At 35.2% G+C, this 11,134-nt stretch overlaps 1 protein-coding gene across 2 annotated transcripts in view; it reads right to left on the bottom strand.

Moving 5' to 3' along the window:
• Positions 1–340: 340 nt before the first annotated feature.
• The window catches only part of TMEM232 (transmembrane protein 232), a 326,537-nt gene continuing 315,743 nt past the window's right edge, over positions 341–11,134 (bottom strand). The window contains exons 15-16 of one of the 2 annotated variants that reach the window (XM_079143528.1): positions 4,752–4,845; positions 341–955 (exon numbers count right to left, since the gene is read on the bottom strand). In XM_079143528.1, the coding sequence (XP_078999654.1) occupies positions 728–955; positions 4,752–4,845 (322 nt within the window). In that variant the 3' untranslated portion in view covers positions 341–727. The remainder of the gene's footprint in view (positions 956–4,751; positions 4,846–11,134) is intronic. The other variant, XM_079143529.1, reaches the window with a different exon arrangement.

The raw sequence follows: 11,134 nt of genomic DNA, 5'->3' as shown, positions 1-11,134 counted from the left end.
CAGAAAGGGAATATAAGGCACCACAGGAACCCCATTTCATTGCTATTACTCATAGATTGAGAGCTTCAGATGAAGTGAAGTGTTCTTTAAAAATGACTACTGATGGGATGAATGTCTCCAATAGTTTATATTGCACTTTGCAGGATCATCTTAATCTATTATCATAAACTCATCTGACACAGTAAAGAGGTTTCTGCTGCCATTCATTAAAGATCAAGCCCATCTAAGATGACCGACCCTTCCAGATTTGTTTTTGTATAGCAATTTAGCAAATTCAAGTTTCTGACATAGTGTTTAGTTACATGTTGACAATAAAATGCAAATATACATAGATGCCACGACTTCTTTTATTTGAATAATAGTGATTATAGGAGTGTAAGCAAATGCTCACTCTATTTTCAAGAAATAACTCTTATTCAGTGACTCATTAATTTGCAATTCATTTCCATCTTACAGTCCAATGAAACGCAACATTCTGGGAATGATTGATCTAGAATGCCATACTATCACAAGACAAGCATCAGTTGAGAAAAACATTAGCTAGAGAATTGGAAATTTTAACTGGAGAAATCACTTCACTCAACCGTGACTAAAAGTTGATTATGAATGTAAGACCAGGATATGACTATTGAACAGCTTGCACCAGGATGACAACTCTTTTCCCCGAAATGGTCTCAGATTAATACAACAAATAATCCTACTGTGGACCTATCTTGGTCTCGTGTTATTAATTTCTGGGAAAGTGGACTCCATTTTTTTTTGTCATTTTCTTCTCTAAAGAAATTGCTTCAGTCATCTGAGGAAGCTCATAAGGTTTGGTTTGCTTATGTAGTTTCTCTTCCCTTTTCCTCATAACTTCTTCAAAGTGATTCTTCTCTTCTAACTCTTTATCTTTGAGTTTTTTGGCCTCATCCATTGCCTCTTCTTTCCTTCGCAAATTCAGCTCCGTCTGCCACTGTTAGAGAGAAAACTTCATTTGCATATAATTTCCATGGGGAAAAATCAGTTTAGTTTCTTCAAATGAAGAATCTTATATACAATTTTCTTCATTTTTATTTTATTTCCCACAGGTGATCCTCAGGAATCTTATATTCCATCATACTAGGAAAATATACAAACCATCTATTAGAACTCATACAATTCCCACAAGAATAGAATTCCTTCTTAGGATTTCTTAAAGATAACAAATCATTCGAAAGAAGAGATAAAAGAGTTTTTTTTTTTTAATATCCTAAAGGATTTTACTTTCTTCATTAATTATTGATATTTACATGACAGCAGGGGTCATATAATGAAAATAAAACTAAGCTACTGCAAAACAAACAAAATATAGAAAAAAATATAAGTGAGAGGCAAACTGTGACACTTTTCCGTATGAAACTGAAATGAAGTTAATGGTCAGGCAAGTGCTTACTCTGCAGTACACCACTTCTAGGGCATTCATCTCAACGGGCCCACTAGCAGCATATCACATCAAGAGTCTTAGGACTGAGTAATCGGTGTTGGCAGTTATGATGAAAAATCAATCAAACCTAATCAGGACAATTCTTTTTTTCCCTATCTTAATTCATTTTAGGAGGGAAATGGTTAAAAGAATGGTAAACCCTCTTTCAGACAAATAAAAGGTTCAGGGAAGAATGACTCAACATGAAATGTTAGAAATGCCTAAGGACACTACCTACAGGGCGCTTTTAGTCACCCTCAGCTCATGCACATACACAAATGACCAGACTGAGCTAAGAATCCTATAAATTAACTTACAGATTATTATGTGCATCAGGGCTTTGAATCGTGACTACTATTTGCCAACTAAGATGTACAGATAATAATGAGTAGAACTAAACTTTAGAGTCCATAGATATTATTCAGCCTTGCCGAAGGCCATATAATTCTATAAAATGTCAAAATACTCGTAGTAGAATGACATTAGGGAGGAGGGATGGGAAAGGGGAGAAGTATGGAATGAATTTGACAAAATAACGCTATATGCTGTATAAACATACTGTAGTGAATACATATATATATATATATATATATATATATATATATATATAGCATTAAAAGCGATTAGACAAACAGAAGGAAGACCAGTAGAGTAGAGGAGAAAGGTGAATAGGGGGAGGGAAAGGAGGCACAGGACTGAAATGGAGCAAATTAAATTTCATACATGTGTGATTATGTCAAACTGTTATGTATAACTATAATGCACTAACAGAATCATTAAAAAGTCAAAGCATAATGATATCATCACATACATTTATTATATTATATATCCCAGTTAGGTTTGAGTGACATAAGAAATACAAATTATCAGAACTTACCTTGAGATTGCATCTACACAGTTATTACTCACATATTTGGTTTCTTAGAAACTTTTTTTTTTTTTGCAGGAAATATATAGAACATTGAACATTGAAGCAAAACATCCAGAACATTCAGGCACAGGCTTAAATTCATGTTTTAGTTTAGTCTACAAGTTCTATGATATTCAAGAGTGACACATAATTCCTTCACATACATAAACTAAATAATAATCTGTTTAATAAAATTACCTATTTATGCTATATAAGTAGTAGTTGGTTTAGTAATGACTGTTTCTATGGATAAAGATAACTGATGTACCTTGTATGCAGTTTGTCAATGTACCTACCTCATACTTTGTTACTTACATTGTGAGAAATCCACAAAGGATTAAGTTTTAAGAACTATCAGTAAAATCAAAACTTTTGGTATCCAAAACAGCATGTATAAATGAATTGATATATATGAAAGCTGCCAAGAAGGGGTACCATATTACTATTGTCCAAAAGGTCACCCTTCCTCTTTATTTCCTTCCTTGGAACTTGGCATGGCTGGAATTCACAATAACATCAAAATCTTTCATTTTATTAGGCCCAGAAAAAATAAAATTAATTTTTGTCTCAGCTGACCATGACTAGTAGATAAATCATTGTATTGTCTTGATTTGAGTGTGCTTTATTATCCTCCATTATGGTAGCTAGGAGGATGCACATATACTTGAAGTTGTTGGGAAATGGAAGTACCAGCATTACCTTTATTCACCCCTGCACTCAGTGATTTGATCATGCTACAGAACTCCTGCACTACAAAAGGAACTTTAATATTCTCTGAACCAATAGGAATCTCCCTTATCTCTTGCATATTACGGACACTCACAAGTCAGTTGTCTTGTAGGGACAATTATACATGTAGGTGCAGGGATGTGTTTTTGTTTCTTGTCAATATTACAGATCCCATCCTCTGGCCTCCAATTCTGGTAGAGACTACATACTAAGAACTTGAAGTGCCATGAAAAATGGGAAAGTGAATTTGGAGTCTGGAGGTTGGATTTTGTGCATAGACTCAATAATTTACTAACCTGAAAACTTTGGCCAAGTAACTGAATTGCAAACTAATTTATTCTTAATGACAAATGTTTTAGAGAGTTTTTGTGAAGATTAAACTAATTGATAAAGTAAGAGCATTTTGAAAAGTGTGAAATATAAGTACAAAGAACTGTTTATACATCTGGAAGGAAATGATATGTCCATGAATACTTTAATATAATATTCAGAGACAATTTAAACTTTCCCAAATCAAAAATAAAAACTATTAATTATTTTATTAGGTTACATATCAAACAACTGTGATCTTAGAAATTCTCAAGCACAGTTTCAGACAGGATTACTTTACCCTTCTTTAGCTACAATTTAAAATGTCCAATGGCAGCAATTACCTGGATAATGCTTATACCCTTGGAAGGAACAAAAGATGACAGTTGTTAGAAGCTATTTCCCAGCCTCTTTTCTGTCATTCAAAATATTTTTCTCTGTCTTACTAGGAAGCCTTAGGGACCATTAGAATTTTTTGAGAATGCATCAAATATATTATATATTGGTTTACAAATACTTTATTATTGAACAGTGGAACCATATTGTAACTCTCATTTGAACTCTAAGATATCAATCAGTCTCCAAACTCCAATATTTATCTTTATTGCTAGAGTGGCTTAAATATTTGCTATGTGGCATATAAAAATTTAATGCAACCAATAAATGACATAATCCCTTATTTTTTCTTGAGACAACTAAACAAAATGTGAAGAATTAATCTTGTAATATAATGAGAATCTGATAGATATTGAGCTACTGGTGATAAAATTAAACACATTTTCTATGTTATTGAATTCTTGTTGCATTCAAAGAAAGCACAAAAATAAAGTCTCCTACTCCAGCTTTACTGATAAAAAAAATGTAGGCACAAAATGACAGACTTTAGGTAAGCAATTGTTAGCTAAATATAGCATAATAAATTAAAATGTCTTATGTAATGGCCTTATACTGCTACTGCTTCTTTAATGCATATTAAGAATGAAGTGATTAAAAGTCTTTCTAATCTGTCAAGGGTAAAGAATGGTCACTAAAAATTGAGTCAAATTTTTTTTGTTCTGTTATTAGAACTACACTGTAGAAGAAATCAGTGTTCAGTGCTCAATATTAGATTCTTGTCACAAGAAATCAGTACTAATTCAGGAAACAGGATTAGGTTAGTATTTCCCAAGTTTCCTGTACCCAGTGAAGGCACTGAGGTGTAGTATACCTCATGCATCTCACTACGCAGATAATAGCATTGTGAGATATGATCAATCATGACTCTATTTTAAATGCCACATACTAATATTTTCACCTCAGTACTACATTTTATAATTTTGAACACAGCTTTTGCTGCTGGTTTAAGAGAGTCAATCTTACGTGATAGTCAACAATTTTTGCCAAGTCCTTATCCGCCTTGGTGAAGAAATCTGGATATGGAAACATGGGAAGTTCTGATAAAGAAGGATGTTCCCTTCAAAAAAAGCACAAGAACAGAGCTTATGTTAGGGATAGGTATTTTTCCTACCCAGAAACAGAGTTCTAAGACATACTTCATGATTAAGCATTTGAATTCTACATTGTTAACATAAACTCCTTACTCTGTGAGACTACTGTGTTAGCTTTTAGTTTCTGTGAGTCATCTGGGGTTAGCAAAATGAGCATGTTTGAGGGTACAGCATGAAACATAGAATGAAAACAAGATGATGTTTAAAAAGGCAATCTTTGCCTAGCAGGTGTAAATGCAGGAGCAAATGAGATGCTGGACATGAAGGGTTTGAGGAAGTAGGGGTAGACTGTGTTCAGTAGGGATGAAAGCATCCATCCCTACACATCGCCCCACACCCTGGAAGTTCTGATGAAAGCCTGGGACTGGTAATGTGATCTAAGATACACTGAAACAATGATGTGATTTCAACACTTCTTGTAGGTGTTTGTACTGCTAAGGGTGGAACTGTGGTCATTTGGCAACAGCATGACAAAATTATTGGAAATGCTAAGCTGGATCCCAAACTAAGGGAGCTTTAGTGTCAAATTACCTACATACTAAGGCATTATTAAAGTTATGAAGGAAAGGTGTGAGCCCAGAAAGAGGTAAACAATTAGATGATGGTAGAGGATGGTCCTGAGGGAGAAAGTGGACGTCAAGGACAGTCCTAGGGAGGAGCCTAAAGAGAGATAGTTCCTGAGAAATTTCCATATCCAAAACAGTTTGAATTTTAGTCTGGAATATCTGACATTAACGTTTTCCAATTTATCGCTTATACCATTCAGTGAGCTCTACATTCGTCACCCCCCTGTTTGTCCGTCCTGTTGCCTTGACAGCACCTGGTTCTATGGCTCTATACTGCTCGAAATGCTTCTCAAATTCCTCCATTTATCTTGCATCTCCACCAGCACTTCCCTGGGCCAAATAATCTTCTCTCACCGGGTCTAAGAATTTCCTCTTTTAAAATCCCTGCATCCACCATTCCTTACCTACTTTATTGTTGTCTCTAACTAGAAGTCAATTATTTTTCTAAAATACAAAATGTATCATATCAAACTCCTCCATCAGACTGTTGATATCTCCCAATTAACTTCAGGATTAAGAGCACATTTGTTAAGAAAGCCTAAAACATACTACTGTGCATTTGTTAAAGTAGTTAAGTATGGTTTCTCCAGACTTATTTCTCTCTCTGCCTCTGGGTTTATGTGCCCTAGCACCCAGGCTTTCCTGCAGTAAAGCCTTACTTTACTTCTACCTTGCTTCTCCACAGTATTTCTTGTTGGCACATGCTGTGGACACTCTCCAGTTCCTCTCCCTTCACCTTCCATCCATGCTGCCCAGCTTATTAATGACTGCTCATCCCTCAGCTCTCCGTTCGAGGCCACCAACGTAGCTCTCCATCCATCCTGGACCTTTCTTTCATTTTCCTTACCTGAACTGTAATTCTACATTTGTCCTGTGCCTGGGTGAATTTTGTGTTTTCTTGACTAGAAACATGACCACAGAAACTTTCACCTGTTTGGGGACCACTGTCTCCTTAGCTTGCAACACAGTGCCACCTGTCACTCACTGAATGCTGTCCTGTTTGCTGAATGGCTGATGGAAACATAAAACCTATAATAAGCTTCAACCCTGGATTTTTTCAAGCCATCACTAACAGTTTATCCCACAACACTGTTGGATCAGCAGAGTAGTATTGGATACAGCAAGAGGACCAAGAGGACGGCAGTCTCGGGAGATGAGCTCAGAGTGGAGTCAACAGGAAGAGTTCAAAGGAAAACAATTGAAGTGACAGGTGATCATAGAAAATGGAGCCTTCTCCCAGTCTATAATATTCAGGAAATGTTATGAGAAGAAGATTGAGCTTCTCACTATATGCTGAACCAGGTCTTTCACCATTCTTTTAAAACTAAAGAAAAATGTGAGCCTAGAAAGCTGGGGATTTGAGGACATGGAGGGGCTAATGTTGGGGTTAACTATATTCATTTTAATGAAATATGTGCATTTCTAATATTCAAAGAATGATGCCAAATGTTGTAAAAAGAAAAATAAGACATAATTTTAAAATCATTTAAAGGTTAAGAGAATTCAAGCAAGTTGCCTAAAATTCCTTTTTGAAGAATGTGTTCAATTAAAAAAAAATGCACATAACATAATGTTAAAAGACCTTTAAAAAGTAAAATTAAATAAATATGCATATGCACCTGTGATTTCTAGTTATCTCTTTTGAATTGTTTGTACCAAAAAGAAAAAAAAAAATGCATGGATAATTATAATGCAAGAAAATATGAGGCATAAGACAGATAAACATTCAGTGCTATAAACAAACAAATATAAAGGGGTTAAGCACATGGGCTCTGCACCCAGACATATCTTAAAGCAAATTTTGGTTCCCTCAGTTAGTGGTACATCATCCTTAATGTGGAAGAAAAACAGTCCCTACCTTATGATATTACAAAGAGATAAATCAAACACTAAACAAGTTTTAGCTCTCATACTTATCATCATCATTATAAACATAATGCAGAGGAAGAAGCCATAACTTCGGTTGACACTATCAATTATGGGAAAAGGGAATAAGAAGACAATTCTGATGAGCTTTAAAATGAGTTGTAGAAATTTGATAAGTTAAACAGCAAGTGAAAGAGGGAGACTTCCAAAAACATGGTGTTTATTTTCCTAGAGTTGCTTTAACAACCACAAACTGGAAGGCTTAAACCAACAGAAATCCATTTTCTTATAGTTCTGGAGGCCAAAAATCCTAAATCAAGGTGTTGGCAGGGTTCGTTTCTCTAGAGGCTCTGGAGGAGAATCCATTTCTTGCCTCTCCCTTAGCTTCTGATGAATGTTGGCAAGTCTTGGCTTGTGGATACATGTTCTCATCTCTGTATTTAATTCCTTTTCTTTCTGGGGCTCAGTCCTCTCCTTTTCCATGTCTTATAAAGATACCTCCTATAAGAATGTACCCCAGTACCACAAAATAAATAAATAAATAAAAGAATGTAGGGATGCTGCCATTGATTTAAGGCCCACATGATTAAGATGGGCTTACCATTCACCTCCGTTGTACTAGATTGAGTCCTTTGGGCTATAGACCCTTTCCCTTTTTTTAAGGCATTTAGTTAGAAAAATTTCAATTTTAAGTTCTCCCTTAACCCTTTGAAATATAAATCTCCTCCCAGAAATGTCTTTCTCAAGGACCTGGAGCCATTCTTTGAAAAGCAATTACCAAAGACGATAGCTCTCATTTCCCAGTTGACTTGACAATTTGTGAGTAATCACAACGGCCAGTCTTCTCTCTAAGGCTCTCTTGCACTAGGTCACCATAGCACTCTACAATTTTCTTGCCTTTGCTTCACAAGAGTTGAGTTTAATCTCTCTCCCCTATTTGCAACAGCCATATGTAAAATCCTCTCTGTCTGTTTAGTGCATACAGTGCAGTTTTCTTTCACCCACTGTAATCTAGGATGATCTTATCTTGAGACTCCTACATTATTTGTATTGACAAAGATCTTTCTTCAAAATAAGATCACATTCATAGGCACAGGGCATTAAGGTTTGGCCTTATTCTTTGGAGAACACAATTCAGTCCATTACAGACTGTGACAAAAGCTCGTTTGGGGAAAAGTAGGTGACTGATGCAAGAACTTTGGAGGGAAGAGTGAGCAATTAACTTATTCACTTATTAATTCATTTAATCCAACATTTATTGTAAGAGGAATGTTGTTATAAGAAATAGGAAGAAAAAAGAAAACCTGAGCTATGACCCTCCAAGAATTTGAAGTTCACATGAAAGGAGTATAAAATCAGACATCTACAGTACATTGGGAAACTTATAAAATAGTAAAATAGGGTTCTTTGGAGTACAAAAGTGGGTTGGTGGCACAATTTAGTAAGAGAGAACTTCATAGATGGATTATGCATTATTGTCCCAGTTGTTGCAGTAGAATTATGATGAGATTGATAAAAAGACACATTTTGACATGTTCAGTTTCTTTAATATATCAAAGATGAAAAATGTACAGAGGTATTTACCAAAGAAAGTGAGGAAAATGACATAGTTCCTTATGCAGAGTTGAGGATTTTCAAGTCTCCAAAACTCTCCTGAGGACATACAGGTACAGAGCATACCATCAGGTGGGAGGTGTTCCCCAAGACCCTGTGCATGCACTGGTCTCAAGACTCTATGCCTATGCCTCACACTCTGACCTAAGATTCAATGTTGAAGCATCAATTAAGTAGATAAAATATTGCTGTTATCTCAAACTATATTATCTATTGTAATTTTCCAATGAGGGAAAGATACTATATCAATTAAACAAAGCACAGAACTCCACCAGTTGGAACCTACATTTGAATGAATACAAACTTGAATATTATACAAATGGGATTTTCATTTGTCAGTATATAAAGCAACAGACCTATGACCCTATAGATGATAATCAACGTAAGAGCTAAGAATTATTTGATTAAATTTGTTTAAAACTACTGATGACCCATGGAAGCAGCTAGAACTTAAAGGACCAAAATCTCAGAGAGAGAAAGAAACCATAGGAAAGCAAATAATATCAGGCAAGTTATGCTTCTCCCTAGGGCATTTCCCTATTTATTGTATGGAGTAAAAGTGAAAAGTCCAGGCAGAGAGATTTTTATTAGAAGCAGAGAAGCCAGCAGAGCATTTGGCAATCTCACAGTGTTGGAGAGGCAAAACTTAAAGAGTTTGGAGCTTCCAGGGTAGCCCAGACTTGAGTGATCAAGTTCGAGAGAAGTGAGTGCCACACGTGTCACTAGGTTTCCCCTCGAGGGATTTGCTGGATTATTAACTCAAGAAGTCTGAGAAGCTAAGAAAAGGGGTCACTGACAAGCAGAGTGATTTTTCAGAAAATTGATGGTAGTGAGGAACACAAAATTTGGAATTCAAAATCTACAAAATTGGAAAGTCTTTGATAAACATTTCAGGCTTTCATTTTGGAGTCCTGAAAAATTTAGATCCTGAAGTTACATTTGCTCAGACATAGATTGAAATTAAAAGTCATAATATCTTTGAGTCAGCTCATTCACTGGTTGGATGAAAATGCTCTGAAATCAATCAAGTTACAAAGCAAAAAATGGTACATCCTATCTGGAGGCATAGAGCATCAATTTGACTTATCATTTCTGTAAACAAGTTTCAACATTCAATAAATCATGGTTAGACATGGAAGACTCATATGTGGTTATGAATAGAAACTTTAGAATAACTATAATACACATATTTAAATAAGTGATAAGACCGACAAATTCAATGGAAAGCTGGAAGCTATTTTACAAATTAACAGAGGAATTCTATAATTGAGAAAAAAAGCAGAAGTGAAAAACAAAATTTAAAATTCAATAAGGGATGTAATGGCAGGCTGAGAATAGAAAAAAAGATTAGCGAACTGAAAGATAGGAAAAAAATATAAATTTCTAGGCTCAAACAAGCAGATATATAAAAAGTGTTAGGAGTGTCAAAAAGACATATATGAAAATACTCAAAGTAGTATTGTAATAGCAGAAAACTGGAAACAACCCAGACATTTACCAATAGTCAAAGGATAGTTTGTCATTGATTCATTAAATGGAAATAATTTAACCATAATAAATGAATGAACTCCAGCTAGATGCAACCATACAGCATAATTAAAATCCACACACAACTTGTGGAAGAAAACTTACAGTGTAATTTTATTTACAAATATCCAAAACCATATAAAACCACATGATGCAAGTTTAAGGATGCATACACTTGTGTAACACCATAAAGAAAAACAAAGGAATAATTTACAAAATTCAGGATAGCAGCTCTTTTTTGCAATAAAGAAAAAGCCCAGTGATTAGGGGAGGATATGGAGAAAGTTTCTAGTTTTAGGCATATTCACCTCTTGAGCTGGGTGATGAGAATTTTGGTGCTACCTTTATTTTATCATTAGTACTGTTGTTACTAAACTTGAAAATGCACATTATATGCTTCTTGTATATATTACACATTTAACAATAAAAAGAGAAGTAAAAAGCACATTTTTGCATAAATGAATCATGATCTGGAGCAGCAGTCTGCCTTGTGTTATACAGCAAGAGTTACAAAGACACTTTCATATGGTAATTTGGTAAATATGGATCACAGGATCCTTAAGGGCAAACTATGGTTATGACAAAAGCCAAATAGGCTGACCCTATACTGGGCTTACTGCTTGGCCCTGGAGAGGACCAGTACTCGTTACCTAAGGAGTGTTTCAGCTGCTGTCACCCAAAC

Source organism: Sciurus vulgaris (assembly GCF_902686455.1).
Source record: "Sciurus vulgaris genome assembly, chromosome: 6".
Lineage (NCBI taxonomy): Eukaryota > Metazoa > Chordata > Mammalia > Rodentia > Sciuridae > Sciurus > Sciurus vulgaris.
Note: the sequence above shows the minus strand (reverse complement) of the source record. Positions and strands in the feature narration are given on the sequence as shown.